The sequence below is a fragment of the Gossypium arboreum genome, chromosome 3 (genome assembly GCF_025698485.1).
Source record: "Gossypium arboreum isolate Shixiya-1 chromosome 3, ASM2569848v2, whole genome shotgun sequence".
In the NCBI taxonomy this organism is placed as follows: domain Eukaryota; kingdom Viridiplantae; phylum Streptophyta; class Magnoliopsida; order Malvales; family Malvaceae; genus Gossypium; species Gossypium arboreum.
The window spans coordinates 136,510,347-136,529,857 of record NC_069072.1 but is presented as its reverse complement, the minus strand read 5'-3'; the positions used below and the strand labels follow the sequence as shown (position 1 = coordinate 136,529,857).

Here is a 19,511-nt window from a genome sequence, read left to right as displayed (position 1 = left end):
TCTTTCTTAATCGTTTTCTAACCTTATAACCACTTATTCCTACATGAATAGTTATTTTAATAAAAGAAAAAAGAAAAGTTGAGGCTTGGAAACTTTGAGATCTTGAATTCTAATTTCACCACATGTATACTCTAAGCAGTATTGTTCATGAGTTAGACTGAAATTCGCTAAAAAAATAGGAGGGTTTTGGGCAAAATATAGGTAGGAAAAATACATTTGGATAAGAAAAATAAAGCACGTTTTCTAATTGGGTTGAGCCTTGGGTAAGCCTTTTTTTTGTCTTAGGCCCAACTTGATTCGACCAATTTGTAAAAAAAAAAAGTTACTATTGTTTTTTATTGTTTTTCATTATTTTGTTATTATATTATTATTATTTTGTTGTTATTGTTTAGATATTATATAACTTTTGTTTTATTATTAATTTTACTACTATTTTAGATGTATTTGTTTACTAAGTTGCACCGTGTTATTCAAGTATACTTTTTTAAAAAATATTTTCGTTTGTTGAAAAATATTTATTTTAATATTTTTAGTATATTTAATGTATTGTATTTTTAATTTTATTTTCATATAAAAATAATAATACAAAAAAATTTAATACAGGAAAGTTGGGCTAAAGTTTTAGCATTTTATTTAGATCGATTTTGGCCTAAAATTTATACTTGACTCAGCTCAAACTTAGCCTGACCTGGCTCATGGACAACTCTAATCTTAAACTGATTCTGGCTAGTTTTTATTCTAATTTATAAATATCAACCCTAACTAAATTTATTCTAGACTCGAATATATTTTGATTATTCACTCGAACACAATTTATTATTATTAATTTTAATTATTATTGTTTAAATCATTAGGTTATAATCAACTTCTTAAAAATATATATATAATTTTCGTTTAAAAATTATATAACTTCTTCTTGAAGAAGAAAAGAAAAAGTATCCACAGAGTCAAATTATAACTACTAATAAAAGTAAAAAAAATATAAAAAGAAATCATAATCCAAACTTAGAATAGTTAAGCAAAAAAGGGAGATTAGTTAGATGAAAACTAAGAAGAAGCCAACTCATGGAAGTAGAAATACCTTTTAGTAAATCATTAATCAATCAAAATCCTCATAGACTGTACGATACTAACTTTCTGGGTAAAAATCTCAACCCTTCATCATTCTGATCCAACGTTCACAATTTGCCTTTCCCGTCAATATTCCATCTTCCCAACTCGCATCTTTTAGCCTCCTTTCGCGAATCTTTTTCTTTTTTTATTTTTTATTTTCCCTTCATTAACATTATATAAAAAAAAAAATACCCCAAGAGAAACCCAAAAAATACTCCAAAAGACTGTGGTTTAATTGATATCTTTGAAACCCCAGATCTGATTTCTTATAAAAGGTTAGTTTCTATATCACTTTCATGTCCATTTTCCATTTTTTTCTGTATTTTTTTGTTTCATATCTTATGGTACAATATGAGTAATTTTGCTGTTGAAAATCCTTTTTGATTTACTTTTTGAGGAATGGGTATTAAAGGGTAAGGTCAAATTTCAATGGGATGTTTTGTCTTTCTGTTTAGGATTTTCAAGGGTAGTACATTACGATGTTATGGATAGTTGAGAGATGTTTTATTTTCTTAAATTTATAATTGTTTTATACTATTTTTCTGCCAAAGTTGGATTTTTGTTTTTTATGATAGAAAAAATAAAATAGAATCTGATTGATAGGCAATGCTAGGTTTTTAAAGAGGGAATTTAAGTGCTATAAATTTAGGGTATCTTTTCCTGAGGATTAGGTTGGATATGTTTTTTTTTTTGTTGGGGGGTGTGTTCTTATGAGATATGCAGTATTCTGAGGCCAGTTTTGAACTTATGCTCAAGGCATTGCTTGAAGATTGGATGAACTTTGAAGTTCTGGATCTTAAAGAAGATAGCATTGGCCAGATTCTTTAGGTCAAAAAGGGTTTAGGGGAGGTTTTAAGGAATGGGATTTCGGTCGGTGATTGGGATATTTATTAGTTAATTTCTTATGTTTCTTCATTTGCTAGAGGTTTAATGCATCTATTCTCTGAGTTAAATTTTTAGAATAGACAGGTTCGAATGGGTAGTAATACTAACTAGTACATTGATCTCAGAGTTCATGTTGGGCCCCTTGAACTAAAGTAAGATGCAGTTGAAATATCTGCTTTAGTATCTAAAGTTTATTGGAATTTGATAAGATCGGTGTTCTTGCAGGCTTATAGGAGTCTGTTTATGGGCCGAATTGTCTAGATTATCTTGGATGTGCTACGTAGTGATGTCACTGTTTCCATATTAGATAGCGATGTTAGACAGGACATGGACGTCAAATTTATGGTTCATTCCATCTTTAGAATAATATCTATAGGAGGATAAGTAGTTTTACCTTTAGTTCTGAACTGCTGTGGATTATGAAGTCGTCTTTTCTCACAGAGAAATCAGTGGACCTAAATAGAGATGGACAGCTAGAAACCAAGTTAAAATAGTTATTGTATTGAAAATTGAAAATCATGATGGGGAATGCTGGTTTTACATGGATTCTAGGTAGTATTTCCAGTGTTGCTATTTTTTACATTTACTCTAGATATATACCTGGCTTTGGATGCAAATTTTTTGGTGATTTCTGTGAAATAGAAGAGACTGCCATTGAATAAGTTGAAAAGGGGTTGAAATTTAGTAGTAACTTTAAAATTGCATCAGATAAATGCAGGGAATCTAGAATATAGCTGGCATAAAAGAATTTACAAGTTCCTTAATGTGGGGATCTGCGGAAGCTGATGTTAAAGATTTTACCTTATATTGAGAGTTGTTGAAAACACTTTTCTCTTGGGAAACTAGAGGCTTGAATATCAACTGCTTTGATTCTTTCTATTCTTATTTTCCCTTTTTTCTTCCTGTGCGGGTATGCCCGAGGGCCCTGGGTCATTTGGCCAACTATTAAAAGGGTTGCTTTACGTGCTCATCTCAATTGGTGTAGTTAGCTTCTGTATATATCTCATATTGATAAAAAAAAAAAGGCATCCTTCAGCTAATTATTGTGCATCCTTCAGCTAATTACTGTTCTTCTTGTTTATGTAGTTGTCATTTTTATGTTATCTGTAATCTTAGTTCTTTGTGGACTCTAATTGCAGGGTTTGTGACAGTTACTCAACATTTTTCCAAAAGGTGACTCAGTTGAACAGTCATACATTTTTGGTATATTCAGTGTAAAATGGAAGATGGATTGTCAAGCTTTTGGGGTCCTGTCACATCCACTGACTGGTGTGAGAAAAACTATGTTTACTCATCTTACATTGCCGAGTTTTTCAACACAATATCCAATGTCCCAGGCATTCTTTTGGCACTCATCGGCCTTGTAAATGCCTTGAGACAACGGTTTGAGAAGAGATTTAGTGTCCTTCATATATCTAACATGATACTTGCCATTGGGAGCATGATATACCACTCCACATTACAGCATGTGTAAGTATTTTTTTTCACTTTATACACTTCCATTATATTCCCTCAAAAGCTTCTGATATTAGATGTAGGTCTCTCCAATAGAGATTCAGTTTTAGAAAATTGTTACTGTGTGTCTGATCGAAGATAATTTTATTTTTCTTGTTATAATGGTTTTGTTTTTGGAGTTAGTTATTTTACTTGCAGCAGTATGCTGACACCAAAGTTAACAAATACAACAGTAAGCAAGTTTTTCTGTTCCTACTCCCATTTTTGAAAATAAATATTCCTCCTTTTATCGCATCAAGTACTCTGGGAATTCGGCAAAGAAATGTTATGTATGGTTAATTTTGTTTTATGGTTTCTTTAGCACATATATCCAAGGATATGTATTGGACTGGACTAATGCCTAATCTTTTACCATTCCCACAGTTTCTAATGCTTGGATGGCATTTTAGCTTGATATGTAGCTGAAGGTTTTGATAGGATGAATGGGTTATGTAGAAAATATATAATCAAATCAAGATGTTCTTTAATAATGTTAAGCCTTTTCGTTTGATATGAATTACATATTAAGTTGCAAATTAGAGGGTCTATCTTAAAGGGGCACTGAATATGCAGATCCTATAGACGCATTTATATTTACGTTTGTGGGTTCATTGCACTCAGGGATGATTGTTGCTGGGCAGCTAGACCAGTAAATATTCTGTTGGCATGACTTCATGTCTGCAAATAAATAATTTCTTTTACTCACAGTTTTGTTTATTGTTGTTACTTAAAGCTTTTACTCTTGATGGAAAATTGGCACCTATGGAAAGTGAACTTGAGAAAACATTTCTCTTGTTATGTAGCTCAAAGAATTAAGAACTTTACAAAAGAATAGTTATCTATTTGCCAAGTTGATTTGAAATGTGAAAATCTCAACTTATTTCAGGCAACAGCAAGGTGATGAAACACCAATGGTGTGGGAAATGCTTCTGTACTTTTACATCCTCTATTCACCCGATTGGCATTATCGCAGTACAATGCCTACTTTCTTGTTCTTTTACGGAGCTTTGTATGCAGTGGTCCATGCTCTCTTCCGCTTTGGATTTGGCTTCAAGGTCCATTACGTCATTCTCTGCCTTCTCTGCATCCCTCGTATGTACAAATACTACATCTACACTAAAGATGTCTCCGCAAAGCGACTTGCAAAGCTATATGTAGCAACCTTGCTTCTGGGGAGCATGTGTTGGCTATCTGACAGAGTCTTCTGCAAAGAGATATCTCATTGGCACTTCAACCCTCAGGGTCATGCTCTATGGCACATCCTCATGGGCTTCAACTCATATTTCGCCAACACGTTCCTGATGTTTTGTCGTGCTCAGCAACGAGAATGGAATCCGAAAGTTGTCTACTTCTTGGGTGTTTTCCCTTATGTCAAGATTCAAAAACCAAAGAGCCAGTGAAAGCATTTGGTGCATATTCAGGTGAGGAATTCTCTCTTCGACCATGTTAAACTCCCTCAAAGTCTGATTTTGGAACTAGCTGTTGTTTTTGGAAGGTCACAGGCATAGGATTCACAATTCTTTTTCTACTTTTGTGTCTTTAACAAGGGAAAAATTATATATATTTGATGTAAATGATAATTTAATGTTGATATTGTTGGCGGGGCTTTCCTTTTTTTTTTTTTTTTGACTGTAACACTAGTCTTTTTGCTTAGCAATGGAGAATGAGAAGTCGTTTGGTCCCATATTTTAACACCTTAACTTCTTTATCAAGCTTTCATCTCCTCCATCTCTTCAAATCAATGAATGGCTTTCATGGTAATGTCCTGGATTTTTGGACACACTATCATTTACATAAGTTAGTTTAATGTTTTTGTGCTAGAAATGGGGACAGTGTTTTAAGTACCTCGCCACCCTTGCCTAGCCGGTGATTACCAAGTCAAAGGGCATCACTTAGTCAAGACCGCTCTTCACGAGCGCACATATGCATAATATGCGGAAATTTTATGGTCTATCTTGCCAAAATCGGGTGGTGGATCCTTCTTTGCATGCTCATGTGTAGGAGTTTGTTTGATAAATATTGTGTATCCCAAGTGGTCAACTAAGATGAAACCTGTATTGTACATATATTAATATCTAAGGTTAAGAGATGATCATTCTCACTTACAAATACTCGTCTTTAGTATCGAGGAAAACTTGTGTCTTCTTCACCATAAGAATTAGACACCTTTAACTTACGAATCTTGGCATGTCTTCTGCTGTGTTAAAAGTCACATTTTTCTCCCGATTTAATTTTTCATCACCGTAAAGAAATATTTTTCGTTCCATTTTTAAATTTTACAATTGAATTTTTATCATGTTTATTTTTGTTTCGTGCATGATTTTTTATATCAAGCAATTATATTAAATTTAATTAAATTTGGAATCAATTTAAATTGGTTCATAAATAAAAGTTTTTCAAACACAAAAATCTAAGATATTGTTGAAGAGATATTGAATTCTATATCATTCAACTATTTAAAAATATAATTTTTTAAATAAATAATTTATTTATATATTTTTAATATCATATTCCTTTATTCTAATATTAATAGCCACTTTTTATTATTACCCTACAAAATGAGAGGAGTATAGGACTTCAACCTACACTATAAATAATATAAATAATATAAAACAAAATATTATTATTATTTGATGCATACTATATTTAACTCCACAAACCTAATCAAATTGGAATTCAAAAACCTAAATCCTAATCAAATATTATTCTAAAACAAAAGCCCAAGATTTTTTGGTCTAAAATCTTCTAAACAATGTAATTCAAAGAAAAGCCCTAATCTTTAGTTCGTTCACTTTGTTCTTCCTCATCTTCTAGGCTTCTAGCTTTGACTGTCATTGCCAACCGAACTCCTTCGCCGTCATATTGAACTGCCGCCGAGTCCATGTAAAATAGACCAATGGCCACGGAAACGCCAAAGAAATCTGGGCCTCCTAAAATAGTTACTCTGAATAACGCATTGAAATTGGTAAATATCTCTTTCGCTTTTAATTCTAATGGTATTGATGAATTTTTCATGGTTTTCGATAAACATGATCTGGGTTTCTTGTTTTGACTATGTTAAAAGTCGTATTCATCATTGAATTAATTAATTATCTGGGTTTGAACGGTTGCGATTGTCTGGTATTTGGAAAGAAAAAAGAATACTTTGTTACTGATATATGATATGAAGATGGCGAGATTTGGTAATATACTTAGATGTTTGAAGAAGACCTTGGAGTCTTTAGGATCCTATACTGGTTTACATTGCTTCAATCTATTTACTGGTTGATTGGGTTTCTCCATTGCTCACTAGATGGAATAATTTGCTGTGTTTATTGGGGATTTTGTGATTATGATAATAGTTTCTTCTTGTAGACATTAACTGATTGAAAAAGGAAAAAAGAAAAAAGCTTTGGATTAAAATAGAATCATGCATATTGGTCAACAAAAGAAAAAGAAGATTTAGCATGTTTTTGTGGGATTGAATTGGATCAGTATTATAGTTTATTATCATGATTATCCATCTTAAGCTTATTCCATATATTTACATAAGACACACATACAAAAAACACTTTATGTACTGCACTTCACTAAGGATGAGTTTGGATGGGCGATGCGTTTAGCTATGGTTAGTGTAAAAACAGCGGTGGCGGTGAGATTAGATACTGTAACGATATTGTAGCGTAAGACAAAAAGTAAGCTAAACGCACCACACCGCACCGCCCCCCCAAACAAAGCCTAAGTGAGCATATTTTTTTTACCCTGTTGTGTCTCATGCAATATAGGAGTTCTAGTGCCCTTGGTTGTTCCAGTTACGGTTCTTACTTTTTTGTGACCATCGACCAGTTTATTAGTTTAATATTAACTCAAGTGATATGCAGGCCGAACAATGGGTAAATAAGATGAATGGATCTGCAGAATATGAAGTAGTGGAAGCAGAACCAGAAGCTCGGCCAGAAAGGTCAGTGGGACTGTATTTATCATAGTCGTGTTATGTATTCATGCACCGTTCTGATGTGTTTTTAACAGGCTTGGACTCGGAGCAAAAGTTCCGCGTCAATCAAAAGTTGGACTCTCTAACGACCCAGTTGAGAGAAAACTATCTGCTAAGTTGGGTGTTGGAAAAAGAAAAGTTTTCAAAAACCAGGATTCTACCACCCCTTCTAGTAAAGACATGGTCGATGAAGATGACGGTGATGAGGATTTAGATAGTAGAAGTAGCGCATTTTCTAAGAAGAGAGCAGTTCCTATGACTTCCCAGTTACAAGTAAAGAAAAAACCGAAATAACTTGTAGCTTTGGAATGCTTGAATGTAGCAAAATTCTATGACCTTTCTAGTTGGATTTAATGACTTGTAAACACTTTCCATAATGGAAATATGCAAGAAAATTTGAAGTTTTTGTTCTATAGATTGCTGTATTAGAAAAAAATATATAAAAAGTTCTTATATGTTGAGAAGTTGCATTTATCATTTACATGTCATCCCTTATGGAATAAGAATTGAATTAATATCATTTCATTAAGACAACAAAACTATGAATAATGGATATGTCTTTGTGCATGGTGGAAAATGCTGCATCTCTTGAGGGCCTCTCCATTAGAGAAGGGTATTTGGTGAAATTTGACTTGGATCCTCTGTAAGTAGTTCAGTGGCGTCCTTTGTCGGTTTCAAATGAATGGTTATGTTTAAAAAACGTTTCAGATGTCACTTTCTTTCCATTAATGACTTGAATTTCATTATTCTAGTTGCTGACAATGTGTAGACAATGACTCAACGACCGACTATGGTGGTTGGTATAGTTTCTAGTAACTGATTGGCCTGCACTTCTCTGATAGATGACCGTGCTTGCCCACTTAAAGTTAAGTTTGGTTGACATTTGCAAGCCTTTTAGTTGTCAACGTGGACATGATGGCATGATGATGCTTTAGGTACGTACCAAAGTATAGACTTATTTAGGTAATAAAAGGATAAAAAAGTTTACAAATAGCTTAGGATTTTCTTGATAAAATAATTTTTTTTAAAAAATAATACATAATGTAAAAACCTTATTGATATAACATCAATGATTGAGGAATGTAATTAAAATGTTTTAAAGTTTTTGGACCAATTTAGAATGAAGGCTACAGTTTGGGGATGTATGGTAAAATTAACTCATGTATGCATTCTTTCAAGATGTTCAGTGTTATTATTTTCAACAATCATAGCTTCTACATGCATACATACATATCGGGTATATGAAATCTATCAAAGTAGTCAATCACTCCAAAGCACTCACAGGTCTAAATACCCCATGCTCACAGATATAAGGAAGAACACTACTTAACCAAACCCAAGAATAAATGAAATCAATCAGAGTTAACAACACACCATCCACACACAAACAAATACACACCAAAATCTACAAACTCTAACTGTAAGAAAAAAAAGTTTATCATCACTTGCACTAGGAGAAATGACACCATGATATAGTGTAGTTATTGATTAAACTAAACCAAGAAAGGCCTCCGAAATCAAGTGTTTGCATTGCAATGGATCTCTGCACATGAAATAGGAAGCTTCAAACTCACTTGTAAGAACTCCATGTTGATTGGTTATTTGATGAGGATAAGATTTCTACCATATTGACATGATTTGAATGGAAAAGGTTACAAAGAAGCATAAAACACTTCAAGGAGAGTTATATTAAGCCCTTCTTGCTAGGTTGAGACCTCGATTAGCTTGCTTTGTCCAATTCTGACTCATTGAAATGTGCATTATTGGTATGAAGTATGAACAAAATTGAGTCAGTCACCTCTTACAAGTTGCTGTCACTCTTGTAGCCCTTCAGCATGATATTCACATTCCAGACTTACATTTAAGAAGCTTGTTATAGTGTCTTCAACAAAGTCTTCAAATATGGCTTCGCTAATTTCACTGCCAATACAATCAGTGTCAAGTCGAAGATCCATCCATGTTCCAACCTTAGCCATGTCTTTTCTAACTATCTGGTCCAGAGAACGAGGCAATGGCATTGGGAGCATGTGCCAATAAACCCCTTGCCAGATCTCTTCAATGGTATTTTTCATGTTTGGGATAGGACGGATGTTGGTTTTAACAAACGATACGCCAGGGGAACCCAAATAGTACCCACAAACCTCCACCAGAACTTCATTAATGCAATCAAAGAGGAGGTTTTTGTCATGACAAAGTTGGTTGGGCAAGTATTCTACCTCATCAAGCAACAAAGGGTCAAGAAGCATGTCCGAAGAAAGTGACCTGATGTAGAATTCATCCCATTCGAAACTTGAGGCTTCTAGCACTGCCTTTACGTACTCAAATATTGATTCCTTATCATCCATACAAGTTTTAAAACGATTACTGCGATCTGTGGCTAAAGAGCCACCATGTTCTTCAAATCGAATTCTTAGTGGTTGTATGGATGTTTCACCTGAAGATTGGTGAAAAAATCCGCATCATCCAAAATGTGGCACAAGAAGGTTAAAAACAAATGTAGAATATGAAATAAAACAGAAGGCTTTACTCATATGTCTTACCAGAAATACATCTGATGCTAGCAGGGCTGATAACATCCTCCGAAAATATTGGCTCGAGAACAGAAACGGGACTTGGTCGCTCCTCTAGACCTTCAACCTTTTTGGTTAATGATGAGTTTGATGGAGAAGCTAATGGAGAAAACAGTTGTTGGTCCTCTTCGGTTAAATCCTGGAGATAGAAGAAAAGAAAATCAGTAGGATGAGACATAATACATGCAATGCATACAACAAATCGAACACCAGCATGGTAAACTGAAGAGCTTATATTTTCCTTATGGGGTTTTAACTCTGCCTTCAACATAATAATAGAAAACCATGATGATATCAAATGGGTGATATATTTTCCATATTCCTGATGGAAGATCAGATATTAATCGAAGGGCATAAGTAGCATCTGTTCATCATTACAATCTACTTCATAATTACAATACATAGCAAATGGCATTACTCTTACCTGTTTCGAGCATTCCGGATATTGCTTTTCATCATAAACTTCGGACATATCGACATTTTTGTCATCTCTAGTAATTGAATAGTCATTCGTGTCAGAGGAAGCATCCAAGAGCTCGGTTTCTCCTTCAACCGTAATTTCAGTTTCTTCAACAACAATGACTTCACCTGCATAAACTTTTATCAAGGTTAAATATTAATAAACCTCGATATTCATGATTGCCATCATAAATTAAATAACTATAAAATAATACCTTCGCAACTCGCTTCGTCTTTAGTAGAAGAATGACTTTGATCCTCTTTGTCATCATTCACACAAGCGTCGAGTTTGTTTAAAATTGCATTATCACCTCGGACTTCATCACCGTTTTTATTATCGGAAACGCCGGGCCGGCTCTCTGGTTCCTCCGCAGATTGACTTAGATTACTCACATTGTTTTGTAATTTCTGGAACTTGTCAGGGCTGGCAAATCTCGACTGTGCAGTTATAGAACTAGGCTCCGGGTTCCTCGCAGGGCTGCTGATGGGTGATGAGTTATAATCTGGGAGAGAGAGAATCCTCCCTAAGGTTTTCGGAACCTGTCTGCCTGAAAGATCCATAATGTCATCCCCATTGGTTAGCATCTCGGAGAGATGTTTCTTTGCCTCGATATAGATGTTTGAATGCCTGGAAAAATGAGTAGTCTCATATTCTGTACTCGATTCAGGGCCCTTTAGCTTGCTTGTCTTTTCTCCTTTCTTGACACTACTGGAAGGTTTCGCAATTCTTTCAATAAAGAAATGGTCTTTAGTAGGAGAATTCATCCCAATATATTCCTTTAATCCTCCATTGTCACTCGAACTTTGCCGCTCACCGGAAAGTCTTTTCGGTATTTCTTTTGCAGGGATTCTATGCTGCTCTCTTCCCATAGCGTGTCTCAACTTTCTTTTAATTTCAGACAGGAAAAAGTGGGAACCAACTTTCTCATTTGGCTCTCGATGTCTGATGATGTTCTTAGATTCGGGTGACGAACCAATGTTACTTCCAGTTTCAGCAGTTTGTGGGCATGTCGGTCCAGGCTTCAAAACTACAATTCTAGTTGAAGCTTCGGAAACCTTCTGTTCATCTGATAAGTCTCTTTCCTGAGACTTGGACTTTCTTCTAAAGAAATTACGCTGTTTTCTATTAACAGTCTCATTCGGTTGTCTTAAACCAGCAGGCTCTTGCTCTGAAAAGTTGGATCCAGAAAAGGGCTTAGACTCCTCATCTCGAGCATTTGGCGAGTTCTTAGAATTTTTGACCAATGATGAGTTTGGATCTCGTAGAAGTTTCAAAAACAATTCCTCATTTAAACTCAAAATTTGAAGAGCATCCATAGCTTCTTTTGAGGCTTGGAGTTCCCCACCTTCAGTAAGTTGGTTCCTATTAATAAGCTTTTGACTCACTAAGAACTTGATAGCCTCACTCACTTCTTCGAAACGGGAGCTCTTCATATTTGGCTGCATGTGACCTTCAACAGGCTGGTCACGATTCACACAATCGATTCTTTTTTGACCCATTTCCTGACAGAGCTCTTCTACAAGATTGTCTATGTCAAGATTGCTTGTAGTTTGTTGCTCAGATTTATGATAACAAGAGATTTCTGATACCAAGGTCTTAGCAGCATCAACATCAAGACTGCCACCGGAACTTTTCTTCCGAGTTTTGTTTCTTCTTTTCTGGCTCTTCCTTTCATTGTCTCCTTCACCCAAATCAAACTGTTTTGCTTCAAGTTCAGTATTGTTTAACTCTTCTTTTGTAGCATGCTCTCTTGACATTTCTTCTTCGAGAAGTTTCTTTACGCTTGGCTTACACGTATCCATTGCCATTGCCTTATCTTCACCCGAACTAGTTGACATGTCAATTTTATTTCCCGAATATCCCATACCTGCAAAATCAAAAAGGAAACTAAGAATCTATGCTGCTCTTGTTCTTCTATGAACATTCCCGTGTAGGACACATACTCGGGAAACCGATTTTATATTTAATGATACAAACAAGCTAAATAATCTTTTAACAATATAAGGGCAATCCAAAAGGCCATTTATAAATCACTTACCGACTACATTTCTTTTCCCACGCCTTCTATCCGAAAGCAGTCTCTGAGTTGATCGACCATGGCGGAAATCAAACATAGTAATCAAGCCCCACATACAACCCATTTGATCCCTTTCGTATCGAACAGGGCGTCTATTCGATCTTTTCGCCATGATAAATACAGTCTTTATTTGAGACTATAATGCTTTCGTAATCAAAAAAGTTTGCTGACAGGTGGTTTCGAATCTGATAAACAGATGGAATCAACAATTAAAAGGACATAATAAAGAAACATAAGCAAAACTGTTAAGACAGAAAAAATATAAATAAAAAACTAGCTCTGTAAATCAATGTTTCAGACAAGAAACCAAAGATAAATGTGGTAAATAACCATATGATTATCACTGCAATAAGATCAGCCCAAATAGCATATGAACTCATGAGAGACTCGTGACATTCATATGCAAAACCAGACATTTCCTTAAACAGATCAGGTTTTAAAGACATCAGTTCTGAACTTTCCTTAAACATTGCTAACCCTTTCCTTCTAACCCCTTCTTTTACACAAATATGGCTCTAATTTCCCTCATGCAACACCTAAATCATAGTCCAATAATGTCACAAAAAACTGTAAAATCAGAAAGCTGTTTGATGAAGAAATGAATGTACTTGAAGTAAAGAGTTGTTCAAAACCCAAAACCAGAAAGAACTAGGAGAGAAAATGTAGCTAATATGTTACCATAAAAGAGTAATATATATAACAATATTCCAATTTCAACAACTCAAGTTTCCCTAAGCAGTGTAAGCCACAAGCTTCAAAGGCAAAAACTTTCTTTGGATGCCAAGGTATCATTAAAATACCTGTCTTTTTGCCTTGACCAATGCCTCAAATTCCTCACTAAGGGACTCAAAGAGAATTGTGAAAATTCTCTCTTTTTTTTAGCCCTTTTTTCTTGGATCTTCACTTCAATGGAAAGATCAATTGAAACTGAAGATTACAGATTGAGATTTCCTTTTATCTCTAAACACTTGAAAATCAACAAAAAGACATGCAAAATCATCAACTTGGGGAAGTGATCAAAGCCTTGAACGTAGTAAACTCCTTGAAAACTGTGCCTTTGCATGGGCTAAAGCTGAATTCCCCTCCCAAAAAAAAAAGACAGAATTATACTATATTTGTACAATTGACATAGTTGAAGTACTTAAAAGAAAAACTGGGTAGCTTCTCTTTTTTGTCATTTTCAATGCCTTGAATACCATAATCTCAAAAGTACTTGAAACAACCAAATTTTCATTTCTTCCATTGATAGCAACCAAGCACAAAGCTTTCTATGAACACCCAAATCAGTTTTTTCTTCAAAATTCTGATAAAAAAAAGGATCAAAATCAGATTTTTTTTTCTGAAATTCCCACTTCAACCTCAAAAGCTAGCACCTTACACTAAGCTCCCATAAATAAAAAAACTGAGTAAAAACTCAGAAAAAACTGAAATATAGAGAGAATATAGGAAGAAATTGTGGGTGGTGATGCTGGTGGCATATTTTGACAACCAAAAAAAATGAAGAAAACAATGCTTTTATCTTGCACCGACCCTTGATTTTTTATCAAGAAAACAAGAAATGGGCAGGCATTATAGACTGGGAAAATAAAGTGAAAACAAAGAAAAAGAGCAAAGAGGCTTAAAAGAAATGAAAAATAAAAAAAAAATGAAAAAGAAAGAAAGAAAGTGAAAGTGGGAGAGAAAAAAAAAAAAAAAGGGAAGAGAGTTACAAATATTGTTGGCCAAAGACAAACGAAGTCGTCAATAGTTGGGAACAGGAGACGTGACAGTTGGGGTTTTTTTGTTTTATGGAAATGGACCCACTTTTAAAGCAAATTTAGAGAAATTTAAAAAAAAAAGTTTTAAGTTTGCTTACCATATATAGATAAGTAGATAAGAATAATTTAATATAGAATTAAATTTATTTTATTTTATTAACACTATATATATTAGTTTTGTATTTAAAATTTGATTTCAAGACTAAATAATTTTAAAATAAATAATTTTTATAAAAATATTTAATATGTATTGATGTATAAGTCTTGTGTACTATTTATAAATAAAAATAAGATAATTTATTATTAAATAAAATGAAAATTAATAAATAAAGAATAATAAATTTTATATTATAAATAAATGCTAAGATCATAAAATCTAAAGACGAGATCTTAAGACCCAAAACTTAAATTCAATATCTTAAATTTGAGAGTTATTAATATTTATTTATAATAGTTAATATTATTATTAATATTTATTTATAAGTTCTCTGTATTTTTGTTTAATTTAATGATTAAGTGTCATGTTATTATTCATTGATAGTGTATGAGACATATGTATAGGCGTTAGGGGTGAACAAAACTCGATTCGAATCGAAAAAATAGAAAAAAATTTAAAATTCAAGTTAATCAAATCAAATTATTCAATTTTTATAATCAACTTGAAAAATTAATTCGGTTTATCTAGTTCAAGTCAAGTTGAATTTTACAAATCGAATAACTAGAATAACAAATTGGTGTAAATACTTGTTTGGTCTTGCCAATTTTAAAAATGAACAAATTGATCCCTTTCAACGAAAATGTAAAAGAAATTCAAAAATTTTAAAATTTTAAAATAATTTGAAAATATTTATAAAAAAATTTAAAAATTTCATATATTTTTAAAAATATAAAAATTAAAAATTCTAAAGGATATATAATAAAAATTTAAAATTTCTAAAATACTTAAAAAGTAAATTATCAATTCAAATTTATCATATTAAATTATCGTGTTTTTCATCTTATTTTACTTTGAAAGAGTTCTCGAATATATATATGGATTCAAATTTATGTGCTCTAACATGACATTAACTATATTGTAACAATATTTTAACTTAACATGTTTAACTTTTTTTAATTTAACTAGAACAATTTTACTCAACTCGATTTGGAAAAAATTAAATCGAGTTAAATTATAAAATAGGATTTGTCAATTTTCACTAACTAGAAAATTTTTCACTTGATCCAATCGAACACTCACCCCTAATAGATGGTGTATCAAATATTATTCAAATTTAAAATAATCTAATTATATTCATACTTAAATTTAATTAATATAATAAGCATATTTTATAACTTAAATTTAGTGTTGAATCTTTTAACACTTAATTTTTTAATTACAATGTACTTAATTGAATTGAAAATTAAAGTTTAATTAATAAAATTATTAATTAATTTTCATTGAATTTAAATATGTGATATGTTAATATTCAAAATTTTAATTTAAAATTTAATTAACAATACCATATTTAAATTTAAATTTAAAGAAGTTATTTTTAACAAGTTTAAACTTTTCAATTAAATTGGTTGAATTCAAAACTTCAAGTTTTAAAACTATAACGAGTTAATGGATTGAAGGCATAATTAAATTAATAGAAAAATAAAACAATATTTAGGCATCACTATGAGTTCTTTTAATGTCGTTTAATTGACTAATGCATTAGTTGAATTAATAAACTTGATGAATATTATTTTATAGTATTATTGGGATCAATTTATGGTTATTTTTATGCACAATATTTTGATATATTTGATATTGGAGTACAAGCATGATGGGATCATGTGCTTTCGAGGGGTTCAAGTTAATTTTAAAAATATATAAACTATTTTTTATTGGAAATAATCGAAGAATGTCACTGAAATGTGTAATTTTCTAGATTAACAAGTTTTATCACGAGTTTTTGATTATTAGTATTTTTTTTTGGGTGAAATTGTTGAAAAAAAGTGTAGTTAAAGTGGAATAAATTGGTTAATGGAGTTTTCATCAAATTAAAGCTTTTGATTTATACTAATGTTCTATTCTTTCTTACTTAGTTAATTTCCTGGATTTTGTGATTTATACCTATGCCTATTAATATTAAAAGGTCATCAAAATCATTTATTTATCATTTCTTGATATTAATTTATATTCAACAATTAATTTTTCTATCTGTTTATAATAATATTGAATCTATTTTATATTTATATATTTTTAAATATCAATAAATCCTAATTAGGAATTTTTATTAGTTATACTAATTATGAATGTCGGTCCATTGGTGTCCACTTTTTCCTTCGCTAGAATGGAAAAAGATAAGTTAAGGCCTTGCTGGTGATGTTGAGAAATGTAAAGCCATAATACTATCTTCCATTTCCATTGATAGGAAATGTAAAGGTGAAAATTGTACAAAATAGATGTCACTATATATATATATATATATATATATATATATGGATATTCATATAACTTTTAAATATAATATAATTTTTATATAAATTATTTTTAATTCTGTCATGTCTTGTTTATCTAAATATTTACATTAACTTTTGTTATATTTTATGTCAAATTATTAGATATTTTAGTTTTTTATTACTTCATTGGATCAAGAAATTTCTCATAAATTTACTTCTATATGAAAAATACATACACTATATAAAAATAGAAAATATTAAGCACGAAGAGTTTTTATCATATTTGTTGTTTTTGATATAATACTTAAAACTACTCATAACTTCTCTTCAACTCTTAAATAAGAAGATAATACGTTCAACGCACTCGAACTCACGTTTTCCTACACTGATAACAATATCAATATCAATACAATCGAACTAAGACTCAATCGACATAATATAAAATAAATAATTCTAACTAGCTTAACAATAACTCAAATACTATCTTTATTTTATATTTTATCATTAATCAAAATGTTTCACCTAAAACGTACAATGAAAGGTAACCATTAGGCTTTCATTGAATATTATAATATAATATAATTAGAAATATTTTAGAATTTTTATTTTGCTTAGTCACGAATAACATGCCTACTTTAATAACAAGTAATAAAAAATAATTTTAAAAAAATACAAAACGCGTGGGACTACAACTAAAAATAAATAAATAATTAATTAATTTAAAAAAAAAAGTGGATATGAGAATAAATTTTGAGTGACTTCCACACATTTGTGAAAGGATAGATACCGTGTGTGCAAAGATTTGTAATTTATAGGTACTTTATATTAATTATTATAAAATATAATGAAGCTAATAATTATAATAATGTTTAAAATTGGACCAAAATAAATATGGATAATTAGCTTGAGGTTTAGTCTTATATTATATATATATAATATTTTCTTTTAAAGATTATACTTAGTTGAAAAAATAAAATAAAATAAAATTAAATTGTTATATAGAGTACAAAAAGAATATATAAGTGCAAAATTTATGATGGGATTATGGTGCTGGAAGCCACCCACCATTGTATGTAATTGTTTTAGTCAAAACCATGATGATGGTGATCATACTTTTGATTATTATTATTATTAAGAGAAAAGAAGAGGTTTTGTTGGCCAAATCTTGAAATCTTCCTTATGGCCGCCGCGGTTTGGGTACCAACTTTATTTAAAGAAAATAGTAGGGGAGATGGTAAAAATATTATAGAGATTTTTGTAGTTGTTTTATGATCTTTTATTTAAAAAATGAGTAATTTAATTTTTATATATTAGATAAAAGAATAAATTATTCATTCGTTCAAGTTTTATTCATTTTTCCTGTTAAAATTTGATTTATGTAGTCAATATATGATATATGTGGTATATTATGTGTTACTATTTAGTTATTTTATCAATCATACTAATTTTTAACAGTACAAAATGATGAATTGTTTAACAAAACGAACCAATTTGCTAATTAATCTTACGTAAAAGGATTTATTTACCCTTTTTTAAGTTTTGATTATATTTTTTTATACAATGCTTAAAATTACCTAACCCAAAAATAGGATGATAATGTGCTTCAGCATATTTGAACCCACACCCTCTTGCATTAACAATAATACGCATGTTAATCGAATTCAATCGACAATTTAAATAAGATTCTTAATCTCCTTAAGTGCTATATTGTATAAAATGTTTATCCAATAAAAGAAATAAAACAATATTATTAGAAAACATATGAAAAATAATATGAATATATGAATTTATTAAAATTTGTATAATTTATAAATTATTAATGTGCAAAAAAAATCTATATAAATATATAATATTTTAAACACAGTTATTACACAAATTATCCAACTTAAACAAAATATTAATGCACCTACAACAATAAATGGGAAAGGGAACCGAGGCATATGCTTAGTCCACTTTCCATTTCGCTTTGCTGAGTTATGCTTGCCTATTTCATGACATGTTGGTCATCATCATTATCATGATAACATATTGGGAGTAGAATGATCAATTTTGAATTTCAAAGTGGTGTTCATTTCATATCAAATTCAATGCAATTCGGATTGATTTAAAAAGAAAATTGAAAATCGAATTTGAAAATTTTCAAATACGAAACAATTAGAATCAATGGCAACTTTAATAAAGAAAACCCAACAATCTCTAAGTCCAAAAATGGGATTCAAAAGAATACCAAAAATAAAATATATTTTTCCATTATGAGAAGTAGATGTGAGTATTCGATCGAGTCGAGTAAAAAATTCCGAGTTAGTAGAGTTTACAAGTCCTATTTTAGCAACCGAACTTAATTTGAAATTTTTGCGAATCAAATAAAAAAAAATTCTGAGTCAAGTCGAGTTGAGTTAACGAATCTTATTATTTATACTAAATATTGTGTTTACATGGACTGATTGTTTAACTAGTAGACGAAGTATAAGATTATGTAACTATATAAGTAAGGTTGATGGGAAAACATTCATCAAAACGACGTTATTTTACCTTTTAACTTAATGATTTTAACTTTTAACTTTAGAAAATGTGAACATTTATTAAAACGACGTAGTTTTGTCTTTTCTTATTCGGATTTCGGATAACTTGAATTGTGTAATTCATATTCTAAGTTAAATAAAAATTTTATATTTTTTTATTCAGTTGATCCGAATAACTCACATTATTTATTAAATATTAGAATTACAAAATTATCTAAATTTGAACATTTGTA

The 19,511-nt window shown here is 31.1% G+C and overlaps 3 protein-coding genes across 9 annotated transcripts; 2 read left to right on the top strand and 1 right to left on the bottom strand.

Moving 5' to 3' along the window:
* The first annotated feature begins 1,022 nt into the window (after positions 1-1,022).
* Positions 1,023-5,186, top strand: LOC108474602 (alkaline ceramidase-like). 2 transcript variants are annotated; one of them, XM_017776580.2, is made up of 3 exons: positions 1,023-1,388; positions 3,138-3,468; positions 4,379-5,186. In XM_017776580.2, exons 2-3 carry the CDS (start codon positions 3,218-3,220, stop codon positions 4,890-4,892), a joined length of 765 nt encoding a protein of 254 aa, XP_017632069.1. In that variant the 5' UTR covers positions 1,023-1,388; positions 3,138-3,217; the 3' UTR covers positions 4,893-5,186. The 2 variants fall into 2 exon arrangements, with proteins under 2 accessions (XP_017632069.1, XP_052882008.1); XM_053026048.1 differs by having other exon boundaries at positions 1,023-1,526.
* A 947-nt stretch (positions 5,187-6,133) lies between these two features.
* Positions 6,134-7,929, top strand: LOC108475425 (uncharacterized). 2 transcript variants are annotated; one of them, XM_017777385.2, is made up of 3 exons: positions 6,134-6,457; positions 7,353-7,432; positions 7,501-7,929. In XM_017777385.2, exons 1-3 carry the CDS (start codon positions 6,389-6,391, stop codon positions 7,757-7,759), a joined length of 408 nt encoding a protein of 135 aa, XP_017632874.1. In that variant the 5' UTR covers positions 6,134-6,388; the 3' UTR covers positions 7,760-7,929. The 2 variants fall into 2 exon arrangements, with proteins under 2 accessions (XP_017632874.1, XP_052882007.1); XM_053026047.1 differs by having other exon boundaries at positions 7,343-7,432.
* A 705-nt stretch (positions 7,930-8,634) lies between these two features.
* On the bottom strand, positions 8,635-14,342 carry LOC108476201 (uncharacterized). 5 transcript variants are annotated; one of them, XM_017778331.2, is made up of 6 exons: positions 13,373-14,342; positions 12,534-12,757; positions 10,710-12,362; positions 10,460-10,632; positions 10,006-10,174; positions 8,635-9,899 (listed from the first exon to the last, which is right to left on the bottom strand). In XM_017778331.2, exons 2-6 carry the CDS (start codon positions 12,682-12,684, stop codon positions 9,280-9,282), a joined length of 2,766 nt encoding a protein of 921 aa, XP_017633820.1. In that variant the 5' UTR covers positions 12,685-12,757; positions 13,373-14,342; the 3' UTR covers positions 8,635-9,279. The 5 variants fall into 5 exon arrangements, with proteins under 5 accessions (XP_017633820.1, XP_017633823.1, XP_017633821.1 ...); XM_017778334.2 differs by having other exon boundaries at positions 10,460-10,623; XM_017778332.2 differs by lacking the exon at positions 13,373-14,342 and adding an exon at positions 13,181-13,345.
* Positions 14,343-19,511: the final 5,169 nt, after the last annotated feature.